Source organism: Carcharhinus amblyrhynchos, chromosome 12 (genome assembly GCF_965287045.1).
Source record: "Carcharhinus amblyrhynchos chromosome 12, sCarAmb.v2.hapA, whole genome shotgun sequence".
NCBI classification, from domain to species: domain Eukaryota; kingdom Metazoa; phylum Chordata; class Chondrichthyes; order Carcharhiniformes; family Carcharhinidae; genus Carcharhinus; species Carcharhinus amblyrhynchos.
Genome location: NC_137335.1, coordinates 21125594 through 21151481, shown reverse-complemented (window position 1 = coordinate 21151481; position 25888 = coordinate 21125594). Strand labels below are relative to the sequence as shown.

The 25888-nt window shown below is 45.4% G+C and overlaps 1 protein-coding gene across 3 annotated transcripts in view; it reads left to right on the top strand.

The window, feature by feature from the left end:
• Window positions 1-25888, top strand: part of LOC145350839 (ribosome-binding protein 1-like) — a 108947-nt gene that overhangs the window by 69736 nt on the left and 13323 nt on the right. For 2 of the 3 annotated variants that reach the window (XM_080200195.1, XM_080200193.1), the window contains exons 8-18: window positions 325-475; window positions 940-1127; window positions 2849-2886; window positions 4735-4825; window positions 8080-8172; window positions 15596-15688; window positions 17760-17834; window positions 19947-20036; window positions 20158-20250; window positions 23090-23161; window positions 23564-23659. In XM_080200195.1, the coding sequence (XP_080056321.1) occupies window positions 325-475; window positions 940-1127; window positions 2849-2886; window positions 4735-4825; window positions 8080-8172; window positions 15596-15688; window positions 17760-17834; window positions 19947-20036; window positions 20158-20250; window positions 23090-23161; window positions 23564-23659 (1080 nt within the window). The remainder of the gene's footprint in view (window positions 1-324; window positions 476-939; window positions 1128-2848; window positions 2887-4734; window positions 4826-8079; window positions 8173-15595; window positions 15689-17759; window positions 17835-19946; window positions 20037-20157; window positions 20251-23089; window positions 23162-23563; window positions 23660-25888) is intronic. The other variant, XM_080200194.1, reaches the window with a different exon arrangement.

The following is a 25888-nucleotide window of genomic DNA, read 5'->3' as shown; positions in this document are numbered from 1 at the left end:
CAAACTGTGGAGGGAGATAAGCTGTGGGGGAAGCAGCAAGAACACGAGAAAAATAAACCAGGGGAGACAGGCTAGGATCAATTGAATATTTAAAAACTGAGTTTGACATTGTGCAAGGAGATATTGAGGGGATGAAGCCAAGGTTGGTATGTGGAGTTGAGGTGCAGATTAGTCATGACCTGCTTGAATGATGAAAGTCTGAATGTCCTTGTCCTGTTCTTATGCCTCGGTCTTGCCTGTACCATTGTCAATTCATTGCCCTTGAATTACCTAACTTTACTGCAGCTATTGCCCTTGATTTTCTATACACATTCCTGTTTGCAGACAAGTCAGCAGGAAACAGAGAGGACGTTACAGAAGAGGCTTGACGATGTCAGTGAGGAGCTTCGCAAATCCCAGAGCAATTATTCCAGTTTGCTCACAGATAGCGAGAAAATGAGAGAGGAACAGCGCACTACTCTGAATAGCTTCACCGGTGAGTCTATAGATCAGGAGAGCGAGAAGGTTAAATCCAGGGGGAATGGTAATGAGCTGTTCCATCAGACATCTTGTTGGAAACGGACTTATCCAGCATAAAAAATGAATTTTTGCAGTGAATAGAATTCACAGATAATCACTTCGTCTGCGGCTCCCCTATTCTACCCATCTCTCCGTCAGCTGGGACATTCCCAGTACTTCTCCAGCACTGTGCATCTCCGGGTGATGCCAGATGCAACAGTTTAACTCAATGATTCTGTTGTGTGGAAAGCGGTGCGATTCTCTGAGAGTTTTAGGTTTGTCTCGGGATAATATCTTGACTTTTCCATTGCTGGCTGGGCCCTGGTCAGAAACGGGAGGTCTGTACTGTGCAGGATTTCCCAGGCGGAGGCTGTTCTGCAGCCAGGCCCTGCCCTCCTTTGATGTTAACAGCACCTTTCTCTCCGCTGTCCTTGGCTGCAGATCTTCAGGCTAAAATGGTGTCCACAGAGGCTGACCTGAAGAGCAAAGCAGAGGAGGTGGAGAAGCTGCACGTTCAGTTGGTGGAGGCTGGCTCGGAGAAGGAACACCTGGAGGAGAGAATTAAGTCGATCGAGGCGCTGCTCGAGGCTGGACAGAATAAAGAGCTGGAGAAAGAACATACAGTTCAGGTCAGTCTTTCCGTCAAGAACAGCTCTTGAGTTGGAACCAATTATCTTGAAAATAAAATAAAGTACAGTGCCTTTCAAAGCAAAAGGACATTGCAAAGTGCTTTACAGTAAATGTTGCATTGCAACAATGATTACACCTCAACAGTATTCTGTTGGCTGTAAAGCAACTTTCAGTGGTTATAGAAAACATTATATGAATACAAGTCTTTCTTTCCTTTAAAGTGTTTTTTTAAGTGTTGCAATCCAAGAAGTGTGGCAGCCAATTTTCACACATACAGCAAGCTCCCGCAAACAGCCAGTGAGATCATGGCCAGATCATCTGCTTTGGTGATGGTTGGTAAGGGAATATGTTAGGCGCCAGGGAGAATTCTCCCCTGCTGCTTTTCTTCACATAACCTCACCGGACCCTTTATGTCCACCTAAAAGGGCAGAGCTCTATATGTAGCACTCCCTCGATAGTGCACTGAGAGTGTCAGCCTGGATCGTGTGCCCAGGTAGTGGACTTTAACCTTGATCCTCTAACTCAGAGCCCTGACTGTTACCCGCTGAGCTATGGCTCGTACTGGAAAGCTGGTGAAGATTGGGAGCCTGTGGGGAAGAAAATGTTAGGAGCGCAATGAGTTTTGATTTGAATGTCTTGAGGTAGAAAGTTTTTAGAGCTTGAGATAGAATCCCCACAGTGCAGAAGGAGGCCCATTGGGTCTGCACCAATTCAATGACAGATCAGGAAAGGGGAATTCTGCAGATGGTGAGGGTGATCAGGGAGGGAGTGATTGGCGGGGGGTGTTGTGGTTGGGACGAGGGGGACCAGCACAGGCAGTGATTGGCAGGGAAGGGGTGGGTTTAAAGTTTATTTCATTAGTGCTGCAAGTAGGCTTACATTAACACTGCAGTGAAGTTGTTGTGAAGATCGCCTAGTTGTCACACTCCGATGCCTGTTCGGGTACGTTGAGGGAGTATATAGCATGGCCAGTGCACCCAACCAGCACGTCTTTCAGATTGTGGGAAGAAACCAGAGCACCCGGAGGAAACCCACGCAGACACCGGGAGAATGTGCAGCCTCCACACAGACAGTGACCCAAGCCCGGAATCGAACCAGGGTATATGACTAGTGCTCCATTTGTCCTGGCGCTGTGAGGCAGCCGTGCTAACCACTGTGCTGCCATAGTGGCAGGAGGAGCAATGGCGCTCTGGCTATTTCTTTGCACAAAGTACCGTAAGATTGTGGTTTGCAACTCGCTGAAAAAAACCAATGTCATTCTATCCCGTATTCCCACTCGTTGGGCACTTAAAATTTTTTTCATAAGATTTGCCCAATGTGTCCATTGGTTGAATCTATTCTACTTGTAACCTGTCCAATGAGACTTCTTTCTCATCTTAATTGTCCATTTATAAAAAAATTTAAGTCAATTTTGTGCGCAGTTTTGTCTGCTTTCTTTGTCATGCCTGTTGGCTCAGACTGGGCCAAAGTCCAAACATGATTCTTGTCAAAATGCCGGTGCAAGGGTTGGAGTGGAGATGAGGTGGTGGGGTAGAGTTTGTATTAAAATAATGGAACTTGTTTGGACTGGGAGCAAAATGTAATCTGTTCTGAAAAGTCACTTCATCACCGTGTCAGTTTACACATTAATATCTGCTGGCTGATGTGGGGGTTTGTGAAAGGATCTGTTCTGCAAAAATTATTGTACTTAAACCTGCTTTAATTTATTCTAACATTTCAGGCCACACAACAGGTAGAACTAGAACAGCTGAATAACAGGTAAGGTATTGTTTCAAAAGTATGTGAGTGACTGCGTGCGTACGTCTGTACAGGAATGTGTGCATGCGTCTGTGGGAGAATGTGTGTGTCTCTGTGCGGGAATGTGTACGTACGTACCTGTGTGTGTCTCTGTGCAGGAATGTGTACGTACCTGTGTGTGTCTCTGCGCGAGAATGTGTACGTACCTGTTTGTGTCTCTATGCAGGAATGTGTAAGTACCTGTGTGTGTGTCTGTGCGAGAATGTGTACGTACCTGTGTGTGTCTCTGTGCAAGAATGTGTACGTACCTGTGTGTGTCTCTGTGCGAGAATGTGTACATACCTGTTTGTGTCTCTGTGCGAGAATGTGTACGTACTTGTGTGTGTCTCTGCAGGAATGTGTACATACCTGTGTGGGCCTCTATGTGGGAGAGTGCGTGTGTCTCTGTGCAGGAATGTATTCTGCCTATGCATAGATGTGTATGTGTGCACGCGTGTTTGCAAGAAATTGGCTCATTAACACCTGGTTTTCAGGGACTACGAATGCTCAGAGTTCCAAAATTGTGCCCACGCTTATTGCTCTTCTGTAAGCTACTCAATCGAAGAAATGATCTGAGTCCTCTTTAGTGGAATTCATATGTAACCTCACCCCCTGGTGAGCTGGTACCTCTGCTTACCTTGTTCCCCTGCCCTGGCTACAGTGCACTGTCTCAGCAGATGCAGACTCTGCCTCCATGTTAGATACACTCTGCGTCAGCATCCAAACTGGTGGCTGTGAGTGTGAAACTGAGTGATGGTGTGATGACTGCACCATCACTGTCTTGATGTTTCTCCACTGCCTGACTTGCATTTCTCAGGTATCTGAAACGGAAAAAGCACAAGAGTAAGGTTGTGGTGAGGGGAATGATGCATGCTTACAGCATCCTCAGCTGGCAAATCAGAAGGGCTTGTGAGATGTGAGGAGTTGAGATGTGAGAAGGTGTGAGGACACAAATGCTTTGCATCCATCGCTAGCCGAAGCCTCCGCAGTGGACAACGCAATACTGGCCAGCACCATCTCTCCTACCTCCCATCCTCACTTCCACCACCCCTCACCACTCCTGATTAGATCCTATTGCCTCTAATCATGTGCCACCATGCCCTAAAAGAGAAAAGGAAATGTGTTAGTGTAGGTGGTGAGTGTGTGATAGAGGTGTGGTGATTTGAGGCTGGTGGTGCAGTTGGTAGAATATGATTTTCGAAGGTATGTTCACTGATCTTTACCACTCATGTGGGATCATTGCACTTCTTGCAGCCCAGCTCCTTGGGACTTGGTTGATACAATTGATCTTCACGGCTGTCAGCTATCACTGGCTTTTTAATGCGTTTCTGGGGAGAAGTTGCCAGGGGATACAGGATCTCTCCATCTTCCCAATACCTCCACCAAGGTCTTCAGTCCCAGTGTGTGAAAATATTGGGGTACACTGTGTCCCATCACTATTTTCCAGGTTGTATTCACTTCCTGCACAACAGCCAACACTTATTCCAGCCACAATGCTCCCGTTTAAGGGATATAGGCTAGCTTTAACTGCTGCTAGCAAAATACGGTTCAGTCCCCATGTCCACAGCCAATAAACAGCAGTGTTAGTGCTGGCTGCAAGCAGAAACCATTCAGGTGAATTTGACATGCTGCCTGTATTACATTCACAGGTTAATTATGCAATGCAATCCCTGCGCTCGCTTTCATTCTCCAAGTTAGAATCCACTGTGTGTCTGTGTGTGTGTGTGTGTGTGTGTGTGTGTCTGTCTGTGTGTGTAGGCGTGTGTGAGCTTGTGCATGTGCATAGCTGGCTGGTTCTGGGATAACCATTACTCATCCTTCTGTCTCTAGGCTGAAGGATAAAGATGTTCAGATTACTACTTTGGAACAGGAGGTACTGCAGCTTAAAGAAACAATTGAACAACAAAAGAGCAAAAACAATGTGAGTGTACCATGGCTCATATTCCGTTTGTGATTCTTGCAAAGAGTTTTAACTGCAGCCACTCAAACAGTGTACAGAGTTCTCTGGTTCAGGCCAGTGTTTCTGCTTCCATGCAGTAGCAATGTTCCACTTATCCTTTACTACCAGCAGTGGCCTGGACCTGAAGTTAGCTTCAACAAAACAGCTCCCTCAATGTGGGACTTTATCCAAAGTAGCAAGTATTGGGAATTCAGGCACAGAGGTCATTGGGCCCTCAGAGAAAAAGATTCCATGTGATTCACTAATGTCTGTGCTCAGAGTCCTGGTATGACTCAGTGGGCAAGGTTCCATTGCACAGATTCGTAAAATGCAGCTCTTCCAGCATTTGTTGCTTATGCACGATTTGCTTAATGAAGTGAGACTTGATTTCACTGTGTCAGCCAAAGTGTGGAGGTGGGGGGAACGGGACTGAAGGCAGGGCTTGTGCTAAGCAGTCCTAATTACTCAACAAACTGAGTATTTAAACAGAGTCACTGCAAACCCAACTCATCACAACAGGCTCTCAATAAAAACAGCATTATTTCTCCAGCAAAATACAGTTAGTGAAGGATGGTTATGTCAGATGAATTACATGCATAAAATCAGTCTCAGCAAGTGTGGTCTCCAGCTGTGATTGGCAGGAGAATTGGCCAATTCACCTCCACTCTGGCCAGAACTTGGTGATTTTACCACCTACACCCCTTCCAGGGGAGCTCTGGAGTTTGGCTTGGGTAGCATGAGGAATAAAAGCAAATTACTGCAGATGCTGGAACCTGAAACCAAAAGAGAAAATGCTAAACAAATTTCAGCAGGTCTGGCAGCATCTGTAAAGAGAGAAAAAAGCTGACGTTTCGAGTCCAGATGACCAGCTTTGACAAAACGGGTCAAAAGCAGCTTTGACAAAGCTTTGATGAAGGATCATCTGGACCCGAAACGTCAGCTCTTTTCTGTCCTTACAGATGCTGCCAGACCTGCTGAGCTTTTTCAGCACTTTCTCTTTTGGTGAAAGTCATCAGGAACTTGTGTTAAGTGGTGATATAGCAGAGAAGCTAAGATTGTTTTCAAATCCCTCCATGATTTTTGCCATTCTCGTATCTCAGTAACCTCCTATAACTCTCTGAAATCTTTGCACCACTCCAATTCTGGCCTCGTGCTCATCCCCAGTTTTGATTGTTCTACCATTGGAGGCCACACTTTCAACTGCCAAGACCTGAGTAGTGGAATTCCTTCCCTAAACCTGTCAGCCTCTCTATCTCCTGTTTTCCCCTTTCAAACACTGGGTGGAATTTTCTGGCCACGCTCACCCCAAAACTGGAAAATCCCATCCGAGGCCAGCTGACCTTTGCATGGTTCACCTCCCCCCTCCCCTGCTATGATTCCCATGGTGGGCGGGAGAGGAAAACCCCTCCACTCTTCAAAACTTTTAACTTCTCCTACCCATCGTTTAATAGCTTCCCCTAAAACATGTTTCTGTGACTCAGTGTGAAATTTTGTTTGAAAATATTCCTGTGAATCATGTTGTGAAAGGCTTCAATTAAGTGGGATTTGTTGTTGTTAGAATAGAAAGGGTTAAAGGGAGGTCAAGCAGAGGTGTTCCTAACAGTGGAGTAAATACAGAGAAACCCTTTCCAGCGATTGGAGGGCTGCTTGGGATAACTGGCAAAAGAATCAAAGGAGAGATGAGAAGAATCTTTTTGACATTGCAAGTTTTTGTGATCCCAAAAAGATTGAAAAGAGATTCAATAGGAACTTTCATTAGGGAATTTGAAATACAGTTGGAAAGATTGGCAGTGCTAACAGTGAAACAGTAAGGGGAGTCGAGCTAGTTGGGCAGATCTCTCAAAGAGCTGTCACAGGCGCGGTGGGCCAAATGGTCATCTTCTGTGCTGTGTGATTCTAAATATGGAGATGCCGATGTCTGTGTCAATATGCGCGAATGTGGACTTTAACCTGGTGTTGTGGGACTTCTTACTGTGATTCTAAAACCAGGGCAAATTACTCATTGTTTCAGTTACCAGTTGCTTGCATTCAGTTAGATGTAAAGTTGAGCTCTGTGGAACACTGATCATTACTGTCCTGTTCAAATGGGGATATGATATTGACCTATTTAGATTAATTAGCCTAACTCCAGCTATGCCTTTCACTTCTGTTTGAGTTGTTGTGCAGAAAGCAGCAACACTCTTGTCTCGGGGAGGGTCATGGGTTCAAGTCTCGCTTCAGAGACTTAAGCACATAATCTAGACTGAAACCGTGTTATAGCACGGGAGTGCCGCATTGTCAGAGGTGCCATAGGAGGCTGAACCAAGGCACTTCCGGCGCTGTCAGGTGAATACCACTATTTGAAGTAGAGTAGGGAAGTTATGAGGTCTTGTGATGGAGTGCCTTGGAACCAGAAGCTCCAGGTTCAGGACTTGATGACTACCTTAAATATCCAAAGCTCCAGACTACAACTTGCATGTGAAGGTGTATGTTACAATCATAGGGTCCATACAATGCAGAAGGAGGCCATTCGGCCCACTGAGCCTGCACTGAAAACAATCCCATTCAGGCCCAATCCCCATATCCCCACATATTTACCCTGCTAAACCTCCTGTTACTAAGGGTCAATTTAGCATGGCCCATCAACCTAACCTGCACATCTTTGGACTGTGGGAGGAAACCCCAGCAGACAAGAGGAGAATGTGCAAACTCCACACTGAGAGTCAACCGAGGATGGAATTGAACCCAGGTCCCTGGCGCTGTAAGGCAGCAGTGCTAAACACTGTGCTACCATGCCACCACAGCATCTCGGACTGCTAGCAGTGGGGGACAGCTGGTGGGGGGAGTAGCAGTTGGTCAGTTGTTTGGATGAGCAGTGTGGGTCAGATTGATACCAACAGCATGGGGTTTGATCTCTATTTTGGCTGGGTTTGGGACCTGCCTCCTTGCCCTACCAGTGATGGATATTGCAGCATTGTGAATCAGACCCACCTTTGAACCAAAGAAAGAAGGAAAGTCATCCCTTGTGTCATTGTCAGCATTTATTCCTCAACCAACATTAAAAAGACATGGTCTGGTCATTTTCACATTGCTGTTTGTGGAATCTTGCTGCATTTGCTACATTACAACAGTGGCCAGACTTCCAAAAATAAAGCATTGGCTGTAATGGACTTGGGACATCCTGAGGTTGTGAATGGGAGTTTTGTTTTGGTATCTTGCCTGTGCATGGTGTGTCATTAAAAACTGTTTCCAAATAGGACCTTCGCGAGAAAAACTGGAAGGCCATGGAGGCTTTGGCATCAGCCGAAAAAATGTGCGGGGAGAAATTCAGTGCTGCTAATCAAATAAAGGTTGTACTCTATGTGATATAATGGCATGTACCTGGTGCTTGTGCATTCTTCAGAGGAGATCTGTAGGATCTGGGTTTTACCTTTGTCCTCTTAGCAAATGGTGGGTTTTCACCCGTTGACTTAGTAATAGATTGGGGACAGGTGAGTAGCAGTGGTAGGCCAAGAATTGTTGAAATGTTTAGTAAGAAGGGCAACCTGGAGATTCCCAATCCTTGTCATTACTAATTCTTGCATATACTATATAAAGAAAGATGTTTTTTTAATTCATTTGTGGGGCATGGGCGTCACTGGCTGGCCAGCATTCATTGCCCATCCCTAGTTGCCTTTGGCCATTTCAGAGGGCAGTTAGGAGTCAACCCACATTGCCATGACTCTGGAGTCACGTGTAGGCCAGATCAGGTAAATTCAACAGATTTCCTTCCTAAAGGACATTGGTGAACCAGGTGGGTTTTTCTGACAATGGTTTCATGGTCATCAGTAGATTCTTAATTCCAGATTTTTTTTATTGAATTCAAATTCCACCATCTGCAGGATTCAAACCTGGGTCCCCAGAACATTAGACTTTTTGGATTAATAGTCTGGCGATAGTACCATTAGGCCATCTCTCATAAGTGAGGTTTGCCATCTCACTTTTTGATCTCATTTAGGCTGCTTTATAAGAGAGTGTAATAAAGAATGATTTCTCCCCAGTAAACTTCTCTGATGCTCTGTGGACTGACATCTACATCAAAACAGCTTCGCTTATCAAACTAATCCATTGTCATTCTTCCGGGCTTTCTTGATCCTGTCAGTACAAGGTGTTCGAGATACTGTTGGTGCTATCATTACCGAGTTGTTCCAATTCATCTGATATTGATACTTCTGTCCATAACCAAAGCATCTCCAACAATGGCTTCACTTTCCATGCTGTCCCATCATTTGCAGGCATGGAGTCAGCAAGTTGATGTCTTACTCCATGTCACCACAACCCCTCATGACCCTTTCACTACCACTTTACTTTGACATTTCTGTGGCACAAATTTACTCCATCGAAAAATTGAGAAAACCAAGTGATACCCTCATCACTAATACTAACCCCTCCCCCTCACCTCAAGCTGAACCAGAATATTTGCAACCTCTTTGTCTCTGAGCTGAATTTCTGGTCCCATATCCATTCCATCACAAAGCCTGCCTCCCATTCCACCTCATAAGATTGCCTGTCCCTGCCCCGACTCAGTCCGTGAGTTGCTGAAACCTTAATTTAGGCTCTCGTCTGCTCATACCTAACTATTCCAATGCTCTCCTAATCGCCTTCCCATTCCTCATCCTCTGCAATCTTCATCTCATCCAAAAAACTATCCCGCCTGAGACCTAACTCACCATATCCTATTAACCCACCATCCATATCATCACTGACTGACACTGCTATTAATGTAAGACCTCACCCTCTGTTTAAAACTTTCATTTCCCTACTGCTACCAATTTCTGAAGCTCATGCACATCACAGAATCACACAATGCCATGGGACACTGGCTCTTTGAAGAAGCAATTCCCCTATGGCCATTCCCCCACCAACTCCCTGTACAATCTTGCAAGTTATTCCTTTCAGACAATAATCCAATTCTTTTTAAATGCCTCATTTGAACCTGCCTCCACCACACTCTCACAGGCTGTGCATTCCAGATGCTGACTGCTAGCTGTGTGAAATAGGTTTTCCTGATGCCTCCGTTGCATCTTTTACTAATTACCTTAAATCAAATACCCTTGGTTCATCAATGGTTTTTCCTGTCTTTTATGTCCAGACCCCTCATGATTTTGAAAACCTCTATCAAGTTTCCATGCAACCTCACTTCTCCAAGGAAAACCATCCCAACTTCTCCAATCTGTCTATAGAACTGAAGTTCCTCATTCCTGGAACCATTCTCATCAATCTTCTCTGCACTGTTTCTAATGGCCTACCCCTTTCCTAAAATGTGGTGCCCAGAGATAGATGCCATGCTCTTGTTGAGGCAGTACAGGTTTAATGTAACTTTGTTGCTTTTGTACTCTGTGCCCCTGTTAAAGCCGAGGAATTTGTCGACATTGTTAACTGCTCTCTCGACCTGTCTTGCACATTCACACCCAGGTCCCTCTGCTCCTGCACCCACTTTGGAATTGTATCCTTTCTTTTATATTGCCTCCACGTTCTTTCTACTAAAATGAATCACTTCACACCTCCCTGCATTAAATTTCATCTGCCACTCGTCTGCCAACCTGCCTATGTGCTTTTTCGAGTTCTACATAGATCACAAATTCTCTCAAGTTTTGTACTGTCCACAAATTTGATACTGTGCTCTGCATATCAAAGGTCAAGGTCATTTAATAGATCGGGAAGATCAGGAGTCCTTTCACTGACCCCTGGTGAACTCCGCTAATATCCTTATTCCAATCCAGGAGACACCCATTAACCACTACCCCCTGTTTTCTGTTTTATATCATGTTGCCACTGACCCCTTAATTCCATGAGCTTTGCTCACAAGTTCACTGGGACACTTCATAAGATGCCCTTTGGAAGTCTATGTGAACCATTATCAACAGCATTTCCCTCCTCAGTAAAAAACTCCAGCAAATTCTCCATTAATCAAACATGATTTGTTCTTAACAAACCAGTGCTGGTTTTCCTTAAGCAACCCACATTTCTACAAATGACTATTAATTTATCATTTTTGGAAGTTTTCTCAACACCGAAGTAAAACTGACTGACTAGGCTTGTCTTTACATCCATTTTTAAACCAGGCTGTGGCATTTTGCATCCTATCAAATTCTCCATTCCTCTGCCTTTGGCCTCTTTTGCATCTTTCCGTCATGGTTGGAAACTGTGCCTTCAGGCATCTAGGCCCCATTCTGTGAAACACCCCATGGAACCCTTCACTGCTCTCTTCTCCATTAAGTCTCTTTCTAAAGCCCACATCTTAGATATACCTGCTTACAATTGGGCATCCATGAAGTCTTTTGGGCTATCAAGAAAGAGCAGAATTGTGTTCTATCACAATCTAGATCCTTGCAGCCAGGCTTATCCCTCACCTTGCTATTGCCATCAAACTAGGGGACTAATCCTGCTTCAGTGATCAGTGCAGGAGAGCATGCCAGAAGCAGAACTAGGAGTACCTAAATGTGAGGTGCGAAGTTGGTGCAGCATAGGCCTACATGCATGCAAGACAGTAGAGGCAACACATTATAGACAGAGCCAAGCAGTCGCACATCCAACAGATCAGATCTATGCTTTGCAGCCGTGCCACATGTAGTACTGATTGGTGGTGCAAAAAAAACCAGGTAGATTCGTAGTTGCAGTGCAGTAGAGGCCATTCGGCCCATCAACTCTGACAGAGTATCTTATCTAAGCTCTCTCCTCCATCCTATCCCTACATTTCCCATGGCTAATGCATCTAATCTACACATCTTTGGACACTAAGGGGCAATTTAGTATGGCCAGTCTACCTGATCTGCACATCTTTGGAGTGCAGGAGGAAACTGGAGCACCCAGAGGAATCCCACGCAGACATGGGGAGAATGGCAAACTCCACATAGTCACCCAAGGCCAGAATTGAACCCAGGTCCTGGACTTGTGATGCAGCAGTGCTAACCACTGTGCCACCGTGCAGCAGAAGAAAAGGTTCTACTAAAACATCTCAATGATGGGGGGAGGTCCAGCATGTCAGTGCAAAAAAACAAGGCTGAAGCATTTGCAAACATCTTCAGCCAAGAGAGTATAGTGGATGATTTATCTTAGCCTCTTTCTGAGGTTAGTGCCATCACAGATATGAATATTCAGACAATTTGAGGTGCTATTAGGAAATGCATTAGGTCCAGCAAAGACTATGGGCCCTGACAACATCCTGGCTGTAGTACTGAAGACCTGTGCCCTATGACCAACTGTGCTCTTAGCCGGTACAACTACAACATTGGCATCTACCTGATACTGGGGAGAATTGCTCAGCTATGCTCAGTCCACAAGAAGCAGAGCCAATTTAATCCTGCCAATTATCAGCAAAGTGATAGAAGGTGCAATCCACAGTGCTATCAAACAGCACACAGCAATAACCTGCTCATCAGTGCTCAGTTTGGGATCTGCCAGAACCACTTGATTCACAATCACATTACAGCCTTGGTCCAAACATAGACAAAAGAGCTGAATTCAGTGGGTGAAGAGTGATTGCCTTTAACATCAAAGTAGTATTTAATTGAATGTGGCATCATGGAGCCCTAGCAAAACTGCAGTCAATGGGAATGGGAGGAGTAACTCTCTGTGGCTTAGAGTCATACCTAGCACCAAGGAAGATGGTTGTTGTTTTTGCAGCCTCAATTCTGGGATATCACTGCAGATTCCCCCAGGAAAGTGTCTGAGATCCAATCATCTTCAGCTGCTCCATCAGAAGTGGGGTGTTTGCTGATGGATGCACAGTGCTCAGTAACATTCACAAACTCCACAGAGACTGAAGCAGTTGTGCCTGCATGAAGCGGGATCTAGACAATACTCGGGCTTGGACTGTTAACTGGCAAATAGCATTCATGCCATATCATGACCATCCCCAACAAGAGAGAATCAAACCATCTCCCCAGTTTTCATTCATGGATTAGCATTGCTGAATATCCCCTACTATCAACATCCTGGGAGTTATCATTGACCAGAAGCCTAATGGGACTAACTGTATAAATAGTGTCTACAAGAGCAGGTCAAAGACTGGTAATTCAGTGACAATAGGCAGAATTTTACGGCTTCGTTGAGCGCGACCAGAAATTCCCGCCCAAGGTCAACGGATATTTCTGTTGTCTGTCCCTCGCCTGCTCTGATTCCATGGCAGGCGAGGTGGTAGATTTCCAGTGACTGTCACTGTTTGTAGATTTGGGTGGTAATTGGCCAGATTGGATTTGTTCTGATACCTGTGGACAGGACATACCTGGGTAATTCTCCAAATTATCAACAATATGTTGTCGCAGCGGTACTGGAACAGTTTGGTTAGAAGCACGGATATTTCTGGACCACGAGTGATAAGTACTACAGCTACAGCTATTATGTTGTCTTTTCCAGTATCCAGTATCTTCAGCCATTTAAAGTAAAAGTTAAAAGTTAAAAAAATAGGTATGTCTGGTGCTGTTCCTGCCTCCCAAAGCATACCTGTCTACTATTTACAAGACATAAGTCAGGAGTGTGATAGAGTACTTCTCACTTGCCTGGTTGAGGAACCCTCCAACACTCTAGAAGCCTAACAACATCCAGAACAAAAAATCATAGAACCCTACAGTGCAGAAAGAGGCCCTTTGGCCCATCAAGTCTGCACCAAACACAATCCCATCCAGGCCCTATCCCCATATCCCTACATATTATACCCACTAATCCCTCTAACCTATGCATCCCTGGATACTAATGGGCAATTTCTTAGCGTGGCCAACCAACCTAACCCGCACATGTGGGAGGAAACTGGAGTACCCGGAGGAAACCCACGCAGACACGAGGAGAATGTGCAAGCTCCACACAGACAGTGTGAATCGAACCCAGGACCCTGGAGCTGTGAAGCAGCAGTGCTAACCACTTTGCTACCGTTCCACCCCCTTGATTGGCACCTTGTCCACCATTGTGCATTCACCCCTTCCACCACTGTACATTCATCCCTTCCATCACTGATGCACAGTGACACCAGTTTGTAGCCTCTACAACGAATACTGCAGCAACTCACTGAAATCCTGCAGCAGCACTTTCCAAACCCATAATCCTTATCACCCAGAAGAGCAGAAGTAGACACACAGGGACATCACCAGCTCAAAGTCATACACCACCTTTCCCTGGAAACATAGAACTTGTGCTCTCATTGTCACTGGGTCAAAATCCTCAAATTTCTTTCCTAACAGCACTGGAGGTATACCTACACTATATGGACTACAACGGTTTGGGGATGAAGCTTACCCCCACCATCCTTAGGACAATGAAGGATGGGAAATAATGCTGGCCTTGCCTGTGAAGCCTACACCCCATGAACAAAATTTAAAAAATAGTTTGTTCATTTGTCTTAATACCTCCAGTTTAGTTTAATGTCCATTTTTGGTTATGTATTTGTGAAGGGCTGAGGGTTATTTTTCTCTATTAAAGTGCAATACAAGTGGAAGTTACTATTGCTTCTGTCCCAGCAACTTAACCAGATAATTACGACATTTTTTATTTATGTAATGTTTTTAACATAATGAAACACCCCCAGACACTTCACAGGAATGTTATAAAACAAAGTATGCCTCTGAACCTCATAAGGAGCTATTAGGTCAGATGACCAAAGCTTGGTCAAAGGGGTAGGTTTTGATGAGTGTCTTAACGGATAAAAGTGAGGTGTAGAGGCTTTGGGGGAGGGGTATTCCAGACCTTGGGCTCTAGGTGAAAGAAGGCACAGTCATCATTCCTGAGCGATTAAAATTGGGGATGCGCATTGGGCTAGCAATTGAGGAGTGCAAATATCCGTGAGGGATTGTGGCGCTGGACGAGATTCCAAAACTAGGGAGAGGCAAGTTCACGGAGGGATTTGAAAATCAGTAGGAGAATTTTAAGATTGAGATGTTGGTTGATTGGGAGCTAGTCAATAAGCACAGAGGCGATGCGGAAATGGGACTTGGTGCAAGTGAAGTTGGGCAGAGAGTGAATGTGGGATAGCAGCATGGGAGAATACTGGAATTGTCTAACTTGGGGATAAGAAAGGCATGAATGAGGGTTTGAGCAGCAAATAAACTGATGCAGGGGACATAGGTAACCTTAGTGATGTTGGAAGCTTATCCTGAGGTCAAATGTCAGACTGTTGCCAGAGAGAGAGAGATGTAGTCGGTAGCAAGGGAACAGAATTTGGAGGGGGGGGAAACTGAAGACAATGCCTTCAGACTTCCTAATATTTAATTGGAAATTTCATCCTGTCCAGCACTGAATTTCAGATAAGCAGACTGATAATTTAGCAACAGTGCAACTGTTGAGGGAGGTGGAGCTGGGTGTCCTCAGCTTATTGCAAAATAATTATGTTTTCTCTTTGTGATGAATGTGGATTCCTATCGCCAAGCGAGAGAGAGCCAATAATGCAAGTTTGGCTTTTAGCTCCATTGCAGAGACAGGCTTGATAACTTTTTGATCAGTAATTCTGATTTAACGATGGGTTGGGTGCTCACTGTTCAAAAATCTTCGACAAGTTGATGGAACAGGTGGAGGAATGCGTTCATGATAGTCACGAATCATTTACTGACCACCCCTTGCCAACAATCTAATTTCTCTTCAATGGCTTCTCCCTGCTGAGATCACTGTCATGTTGGGAACAGATTGCTTGGGCTGGGTTTGGTTACAGCTCATACAAAAATGGTCACACATCTCCTGCCTTTTTCTTCCAGGCCAGAGACCCTTCTCCTCGCCTATTAAATGAATCTATTTGTGTATCTTCTTTAGGAAGAGGCAGAGTACCAGTTGAGATTGGTCCACACACAAACCAAAGAGGTGCTGCAGGGGCTCTTCCCGGAGGTGTCTGTATCCTCACAGCAGGTAGGAGATGATCACTTGCTTCCCGAGCAAATTTATAATTTGAACTAGATGGCGTGATGAGCAAATGCTACTTTTTTAACAGGTAGTTTGCGATTCTCAGTTGTATTGTCAGCAATGTTGCTGTATATTTAAAGAACAAAGAAAGGTACACACAGGAACAGGCCTTTCAGCCCTCCGAGCCCGTGCCAACCATGGTACCCTAACCAAACTATTAAAAAACCTTCTGCCCCTATCCCTCTATTATCTTCCTATTCATGTACCTGTCCAGATGCCTCTTAGATGTTGCTAATGTGCCTGCTTCCACCACCTCTCCTGGCAGTGTATTCCTGGCATCCTCCACTCTCTGCGTGAAAAACTTCCCCCACACTTCTCCCTCAAACTTTCCCCCTTCTCACCTTGAATCTGTGTCCCCTTGTAATTGACACTTCCACCCTGGGAAAAAGCCTCTGATTATACATAGAACACTACAGCACAAACAGGCCCTTCGGCCCACAAGTTGCGCCGATCGCATCCATACCTACCAAGCCATAGAACTATCTGTAACTCCCAATCCCATTAAATCCCATATACTCATCCAGAAGTCTTTTAAAAGACCCCAGTGAGTTCGCCTCTACCACCACTGATGGCAGCCAATTCCGCTCACTCACCACCCTCTGAGTGAACAACTTACCCCTAACATCTCTTCTGTACTTGCTTCCCAGCACCTTAAACCTGTGTCCTCTCATAGTGACCATTTCAGCCCTGGGAAATAGCCACCGAGAATCCACCCCATCTATTCCTCTCAACATTTTACAAACCTCTATCAGGTCGCCTCTCAACCTTCATCTCTCCAGGGAGAGGAGACCTAGCTCCCTCAACCTATCTTCATAAGGCATGCCTCCCAATCCAGGCAACATCCTTGTAAATCTCCTCTGCATCCTCTCAATAGCTTCCACATCCTTCCTGTAGTGAGGCGACCAGAACTGCGCACAGTACTCCAAGTGGGGTCTGACAAGGGTCTTATAAAGTTGTAGCATTACCTCCCAACTCCTAAACTCAATCCCTCAATTAATGAAGGCCAGTACACCATACGCCTTCTTGACCACGTCCTCCACCTGCGAGGCCGATTTGAGCGTCCTATGGAAGCTCAAATTGTCCTACATCCTGTCTATGCCTTTCCGTGAGCTGGCCTCACAGCACCTTGCTCAAAAGAGCTCGATTCACACCACCTTGTGTGAAGACAGCTCGTGCATGTTATGAGGGGCTCCAGATCCAATCAGGCTGATCAGGCCTGCTCAAGATGCAGGAACAGGTCCCTACATCAGCTTGCTGTCCGGCGACCCCTGCTGGAATATGTGTGTATGAGCAGCCATCCAGCTCAGGCTCAGCTGTCGGAACTGCCTAAACTCAGTAAGAAGAGTGTCCCTGTGGGTGAAGTGTCAGAGCTGTCATGGAAAAGGGGCTGAACCAGAGGCCACTGCAGCAGTGCCTGAATTGAAATCCTACTGAGGGTCATGCAGTAACAGTGAGGGCCTCAAGGATAAGTAGAATGAGAATTACCAGGAATTAAGGAAACATTCAATCCTTCACTAATCCCTGTTGTGAATAAGATGAATATGATTAATTTTGGCCAAGCTCTTTATTTTGTTATATAAAAGTGACTGTATTTGGTGATGATTTCACAACTGTAGTATTCTTACTTAAGTAACAAACAGTAAGGCATACAGTTAAAATACCTCTAGTTTAGGAACACACATGCAGCTAAATGAATGCAGTAAAAGTGGAAAAATATTTTTTAAAAATGAAGACAAGACATTAAATTTTACTGAGTTATGATCTGGAGTGCAGCCTGCAGCAGCGGTGGAAGCAGGTTCAGAGAACGGAATTTATAATTGTAAAGGAAATGTTTGCAAGCCAATGAGGAAAGCTCGGAGGGCATGAGCCTGATGGGATAGTCCTTTCAGAGACCTGATATAGGCAGGATGTACTGAATGGGCCCCTCCTGTGTTGTAGGATTATGTGATTGTAGAGGAAGGCAGCTGCAGTTTAGTGTAACCCAGTATTGTAATGATGAGCAAATCTTATGTTTCAGCTTGATAGTGATTGGTTGCAAGAGTTCAAGCAGAACGCCTTGGAATTCCTGAAGCAACAGAGCAAAGATCCCTCAGTGAGTACCGGCTCAGAAAAACCATATGGCTTTGTGCGGAGATCAAGGTATATGCAGACTGTACTTTATGTAAGATTCTCCTCTCAGGTCCTTATCGTTCTGGTTACAGGGACACAGGCAATAAGTCACTCCTTCATGTGGGTGCTTGTTCTTCATAGGCAGTTGGCATTATCAGACTATTTAACCGCATCAGACATTACACATCCTGTCCTTCCCCGATGTTTACGCATATTTTCCAGCTAGAATGGTGACTTAGTGATCAGGAGCAGGTGATTTCCCCAGGCTTACTCGTGCTACGTTCTCCCGCAGCTCATGCATTCCACATCTGGGCCACTCATTTCTGCTTCCCCACAACAAAAGTTCACCCTTTCTCAAACTGGACGGAGTACAAAAGGGAGAAGCTTTGAACTGGGCTTGGATTATAAACAACCTTAAAAATCTGTTCATCTTGCCAAACAGTGAAATGAACCTCATATAATCTGCTCTCTCGTGCATTATCCTTTCACCTTCACATCTCCAATTAACTGGCAATTAGTGCCCTGTTTTATTGTACCGTGCGATACCTTCCAGATCACTGCATGGTCGTGCATCTGCACACTCCGGGGACATCGATCAGGAGCAGGTGATTTCTCGATGGAATTGCTGGATACTGATCAGGAGTGGGTCATTTCCAGCCACAGTCATTGCATGATGATTGAAGTAGGATCCCCAGGTGGAAAGAATGCAGTGTGTATACAATTAATACATTAAACCATACAGCACAGAGACACGGCATTCAGCTAAGCAGATCCACACAGGCCTTTATCCTCCTCACGAGCTTTCTCACACCTCTCTATTCATCTCTATCGGTATACAGGAATAGAACCAAGGGTGTTCTTTTCAACTTCGCCTCAACAACACCTGTGCTGTTTGCCTCAAGCAAGATGGCACGGTGACACAGTGGTTAGCACTTCTGTCTCACAGTGCAAGGAACCCAAATTCAATTCCGGCCTTGGGACACTGTCTGTGTGGGGTTTGCACATTCTCCCCGTGTCTGTGCGGGTTTCCTCCGGGTGGTCTGGTTTCAGGTTGATTGGCCATGCTGAATTAACCCTAGTGTCGGGGGATTAGCAGGGTAAATATGAGGGGTTATAGGAATATGGCCTGGGTGGGATTGTGGTACGTGCAGATTTGATGGGCTGAATGGCTTCCTTCTGCACTGTAGGGATACTATGATTCTCTGAAACACGAGGAATTCCGTCCAGTTGAGTTCAGTGCAATGTTACAATTGCTGTCTGTTCACTTGAGTCTGAGCATTGTGGAAATCTATTTCTAAAATATACCTGTTGACCATTTGAATGTCCTGAATGAAACACGAGCAAGAGCAGGAGGTTCACGAGTGTGAAGACATCACTCATACAGCACCTGTCTGCTGCAGACCAGAGATTCTTTTAATGGCAGTTCCAACTTTGGCTTCCTACAGGTGAAGCAGGATACAGCCAGCCCCAGCAAGGACAATGTGGAAGCATAAAGAAGAATGCAAATATGCTCTTTTCTCTACCACACCAGACTTATATAGAATTGTTGTACAGATTCATATAGTCTGGTTTGTGTAATTAAAATGATTTCTCAGTTGACTACATATGTAAAGCAAAAATTTATCTTGCTCCAAAATGTGTTGCTCAGTACAGAGTTTATAACCCATAATTCAAGTATTTAAATCAATTATTGAATCCTGTGGTGCAGAAGGAGGCTATTTGGCACATTGAGTCTGCACCAACTACAATCCCACCCAGGCCCTACCCACATAACCCCATGCATTTACCCTAGCTAATCCCTGTAACACTAAAGGGCAATTTATCATGGCCAATCCACTTAACCCGCATATCTTTGGACTGTGGGAGGAAACCCACGGGGATAACATGCAAACTCCAGACAGACGGTGACCCAAGCTGGTCCCTGGTGCTGTGAGACAGCAGTGCTAATCGCTCTGCTACCCAGTGCTTACAGAGAATTCGTGATCACTGGTCAGCCACAATGTGAATCGTTTATTGATCAGATTTCTTCAGAAATTTTCTGTTGCCTAAAGAAATATTTATGGTCGTTCATTTCTTCCTTTTCAAACTTTTTCAGGACCTAGCACTTAAGTTAAAGGAAGCTGAAGAAGCCCAAAGCACTTTACAAGCAGATTGTGAGCAGTACAGAACGGTTCTCGCTGAGACAGTGAGTGCATTCAAACACTCCTTTTGTCCATTCACACGTCAGCAACAGATTCCAGAGTTGGCCACAGTGCAGGAACTGAATATTTCATATGTGTGTTTTCTCTCCCTGTTCAATTTCACAGGAGGGAATGCTAAGAGACCTTCAAAAAAGTGTGGAAGAGGAGGAGCATGTATGGAAAGGAAAGTTAGCAGAGTCCGAGGCACAAGTTCAGAAGGTGAGGCCATGTTTCTGAAGTGTGTGACTTTCCGATCTATACTTGTGTAAAATTAAAGCATTTTGGAATGTTATTCCCATTAAACAGTTGAAGGGGACATGGACCTTGCACACCATTGTGCTATCTCCTTGTTTATGACTTTCTCTCTGTCCCCCCTCTCCTCTCTCCTCCTCACTCCTTCGCCCCCCTTCTCTCCCATTCTCTCTATCCCTCTACCCTTCTCTCTGTCGCCCGCCACTCTGTCACCAATCCCCCCCCTTCCCTCTGTCCGTCCCCCCACCCCTCTCTCTGGCCGTTACCCCACCCCCCTCTCTGTCCGTCCCCCCCGCCTCGTCTCTCTCTCCTGCATTACATTTTCTCAAGCCCCGACCACCACCAAACCCACCCACCACGTAAATGGTTGGTTCTTTATTGCTGGAATACAGCTCAACGTGCAAGTTCCCTCCCAGCAACGGGGGAGAACCAGCTTAGTATATTTACATTTTCACTTAAATATTCATTTAAATACGCTTTGTCGATTTCAAGCCAGATTCTCCCTGCTCCCAGGATTCTCTGAACCTCGAATCACTCCTGGCTTCCACAAACGGGAACACAAACCAGGGGGGCGCCATTGAAGACCCTGGGTGATCGACAGCATGACTGGCACGACCCACCTGACTCCGCCCTGTGACACTGCTGAGCGCTGGACTGGGGTGGAGCATGAACAGGGACCCATTGGAAGGTCCCCAATGCTGGGGGCCATGTTGGGGGAATGGTGATCTACGTTGGGAAAGAGGGGAGAAGCATGTATTCAGTGATGCAAAGAACAACACAGCACGGGAAACAGGCCCTTCGGCCCAACGAGCCCGCGCCGCCATTTTAACATTGAGTCCCCCCCTCCACCCATGACCCTTATCTATGCTTATGGCATTCCACATTGAGGGAAGAATAAGTTAGGGACAATTTGTTACACCAATCAGCCTAAGAGCACATCTTTGGGATGTGGGAGGAAACCAGAGCACCCGGAGAAAACCCACGCAAGCACGGGGAGAATGCACAAACTCCCGCAGACACCGGCCCAAATCCACGTGTCTGCACAGCAAACAGTGATAGTCACTGAGCTGTCGTGTTGCCCAGCATCTGGTCCAGTTTAAGCGCACACTAACAACGTGAAGTACTAGGCTACTCTCGAAGCAACCAAGAGCAGCCCTCGTACGACCCATGATGGGGGTTGGGTGGGTGGATGGGAGCAGCATGCACAGTAAAACTGTTAAACCCGCATTTCCCATTCTCTCTGACGGTGAACCCGGCTGAAAATCTCTACAATGAGTCTTCTGCCAGAGGGCAGATCAAAGAAACCGGGAGGTGTGCCTCAAACATTTTACAGTACAGAGGTGTGGTGTGGCACGTAGAAGGTTGGGAACGGCTGCTCTTGAAAAACCTGTTGGACAGGGGAGTTCAGGTTCAGGGACACTCGAAGCACAGCTGAAAGTCGGATTAGAACAGTCGGATCACAAGATGTCCATTTCCTTATCCTGACAGTGTGCTGGAGTGGAATAACCCAGAGTGTTCCGAGAGTGTCTAGAATACCAGAAAGCTGTTTATTAGACCCGTCAGAACATTCCTCCACTTTACAGATCTACAACACACTCAGTGCTTCACAAAAATCCATTCTCAACACCCCATACCTCAGCAACTTCAGTAGTTAGCAGCAAAGACATTGCATCACCCAGATAGTCATCTCTTAGATGCCTGACAGTGATTGTCTCTGGGCTGTGCTACCATAGGAAGATCATAAAGAGTAACCCACAGCCAGAGTCCCCCTAAACCAATTAACTGATCATTTGTCTTGGTTGTGGGATCCTGCTGTGCACTACTTGGCTGCCACATCTGCCTGAATAATAGCTCCCAACAGTGTGTGCGTGGGTTTCCTCTGGGTGCTCTGGTTTCCTCCCACACTTCAAAGTTGGGGCGGGTTAGGTGAATTGGCCATGCTAAATTGACCATTAGTGTCAGGGGGAATTAGTAGGGCAAATACGTGGAGTTATGGGGATAAGGCCTGGGTGGGATTGTTGCTGGTACAGGCTCAATGGGCCAAATAGCCTCATTCTATAATACTGTGAAAATACTAGGGATGCTCATTGAGTCTGCACTGACAACAATCCCACCCAGACCTTATCCCTGTAACCCCACATAATTAACCCACTAATGTCCCTGACACTGGGAGGCAACTTATTATGGCCAATCCATCTAACCCGCATCTTTGGACTGTGGGAGGAAACCCATGCAGACACAGGGAGGAAGTGCAAACTCCACACAGACAGTCACCCAAGGCTGGAATTGAACCCCGGTCCCTGGCGCTATGAGGCAGCAGTGCTAACCACTGTGCCATCTTGGGGTCAGTGGCCTTTGATAAAGGTCATGTAGCATTTCCTGTTTTATATGTAAACAATTAGCATCTGTACTCTTTGTGTAATTAAACCGCTGTAATCTGCGAAAATGGTGTAGGGGTACAGTTGGTTTCAGTAAAGCTAATTGCATGTGTTTGATTCCTTCAGTGACAATCTATGGTATGTAACAGAGCAATTACATTACATTACATTACACAGCATTACCTTATTATACTGGGCCTAAGTGGGTGAATGTGTGTGCACACGTGTGCCTGCTGTAATTGGCAGGGAATATACCAGGTTGCAGCCTTTTTGAGAACTAGATTTGCTACATGGTACTCACCTGATGAAGGAGCAGCTCTCTGAAAGCTCGTGATACCAAATGAACCTGTTGGACTTCAACCTGGTGTTGTGAGACTTCTTACTGTTGCTACATGTTGGCAGCTGATTGGCCTTTCTGTTTTTTACAGGCACGAGCACAAGTAAAAACGTTAGAGAACACGCTGGAGAAAATGAAGCTAGAATCCCAAAATACAGAACAGGTATATTTACCTTCCACGTTCTCCAGGGGAATGGCAGGACGTCATTCAGCCCTTTGGCCTAGCTCAGCCTCAGTTGAATCATAGCCGATCCGTACTTTAGCTCCATATCCTTTGATGCCCTCACCAAACAGAACTCAGTCAGTCTCCATGTCTGTATCTATCCAACTGACAACCCCTCTAACCTTGAGGGCCTTGACTCCTAGCCCAAGAACAGGCCCAGTGGTTGGCTTCAGATGCTGTACTCATGGGCCCATTGAATTGTGGGGCCTAATGACCAGGTTTGACCCCATCCTTTGTGGATGGCCACATGACCACTGAACGTCACCTGGGGTTGGAGAGATGGGTAAAAAGACTCCTTTGAATAATTCTGGATTAGTTTGAAATCTCTTATTTTCTCCGCAGATGAAGGAGCTGGTTGCTGAATTGGAGGCACAGCTACAACACCAATTAGAAACTGCACACACACAGTGTCAGAAATACTCAGTAGAAGTAAAAGAGGTGAGTGTGGTGACAGATGTCTGTGTTTTCCTCTTGTTCTAGTGAATTTGTGAACATATTTACATACAATGTGTTAACAGATTCGATAGATGTAACTCATAAGGGTAATCATTGATCTGACTTTTCCCAATCATACTCTGGGGACTCTCAGCTTGTACCTCGGGGCCCTCAGCCGATCTTCTTAAAAAAAATCATTTAGGACTTAGATGGGGAGAAACTTCTTCACTTAGCATTGTGAGTCTTTGGGATTATTTATTGCAGAGGGCTGTGGATGCTCCATTGTTGTGTGCATTCAGGTCTGAGGCAGACAGATTTTTGATCCCATAATTAAGGGATATTTAAGGTTAAATTTATTTATTAGTGTCACATGTAGGCTTACATTAATAGTGCAATGAAGTTACTGTGAACACCCCCTGGTGCCTGTTTGGGTACACTGAGGGGGAATTTAACATGGCCAATGCACCTAAGCAGTACGTCTTTCGGACCATGGAAGGAAACCGGAGCACCCAGAGGAACCCCATACAGACATGGGGAGAATGTGCAGACTCCACGCAGACCATGACCCAAGCCAGGAATTGAACACGGGTCCCTTGCGCTGTGAGGCAGCGATGCTAACCACTGTGCCACATGTCGCCCAATGAGAGTGGATGAGAAAGTGGGGTTGAAGCAGACCAGCCAGGATGGCACTGAATAGCAGGGAAGTCTCAAGGGGTCTTGTGTAGCCTGTTCCTGCGGGATGTACTCTGGGGATTGTCAGATTGCACCTGATCGACAACAGTCACTTGCATCCAGTGTCCTAATCTGAGTAAAACGTGGGTTTTTACAACAGCTCGCAGCTTCAATAATCATCAGGAAGGGAAAAGAAAGGCTAAATTACTGCAATTCTTAAACTAAAATGGGAGCTACTGGAAACACGCAGCAGATCAATCACGATCTATAGGCATAAATTTATACATCTAAAACAGTGTATAAATGGTGTTTTATGTTCTTCACAGATGCTGCTGGAATGAGGTGAATTATCACAATTTGTTTTTTGTGTTAAATAATGAATCTTTGTCTTTTTTTAACGCATGTTCAAGTAAATGGCTCGAGTGTTTTCCTGAACCATCCGATAGTTTTAATTTTAAATCTAGTAAATGGAAAATATACTTCAAATCTAAGTTTTGTTGCCTATGTTTCATCACCCCAACAATGGTAGCCATACCCGCTCCTGTTGAGATCTTAAACTCTGACATTTCTTCCATAAACCTCTTGGCTTTGCTCCTTCTTTGAGTTGCTGCTTATGATCAACCTCTTAGACCAAGCCATTGATGACCTGTCCTGATATCATCATCTTTGATTCAGTATCAGTTTTTTTGTCTGATTATATTACTGTAAGGCACTTTGAAACACTTTACCTTAAAGATGCTCTTATTTATTCCCTGGCCCGTTGCCCCTCAGGACAGTCAGACGAAGGGAGCCAGTGTGAAAGTGTGTTAGCCCTCCGACAGAAGATAGTTGGCAGGGAGATTATTGCTCTGGGGTGAAAGACCTGTTGGGGAACACATTTGCAGATCCTTGTCACCTGTCAATACCTTATCTACATACCTGCCCCTCACAACCAAGTTGAATGGTGGACAATGGCAGGCTGTTCCAGTAAGAATTCTCACAACACCAGGTCCAACAGGTTTATTTGGTAGCAAACACCACAAGCTTTTGGAGTGCTGCTCCTTCGTCAGGTGAGTGGGAGATCTGTTCACAAACAGATTCACATTGTCTGTATCTTTAAGACTTGATTAGCTGTAAAGACTCACATTCCAATCATTATTTTGTAAATTGAGTTTGTGTCTTTATATGGTTGTGAACAGAACTCCCACTCACCTGACGAAGGAACAACGCTCTGAAAGCTATTGGCGTTTGCTACCAAATAAAACTTGTTGGACTTTTGGTGTTGTGAAACTTCTTACTGTGTTTATCCCAGTCCTACACTGGCATCTCCACATTAAGGCTGTTCCAGCTGAGAAGAGACAAAACCGAGCTTGACCTTTGCCTGACCAGACTGTCCTGTGTGTGCGTGTTTCTAGCTAGGGTTGTTGTGTAGCCATCAGCTGTCCTAGCACGGAAGGGAGGAATTAGCATTTGTCATTCAGCCATTCACTGACTTAGTCAACTGTGGAGTTTGCAGCATTTTAGAAATCTGTGAATACAGAGCAAGAGGAGGCCATTCAGTCCCTCAAGTCTGCTCTCCCA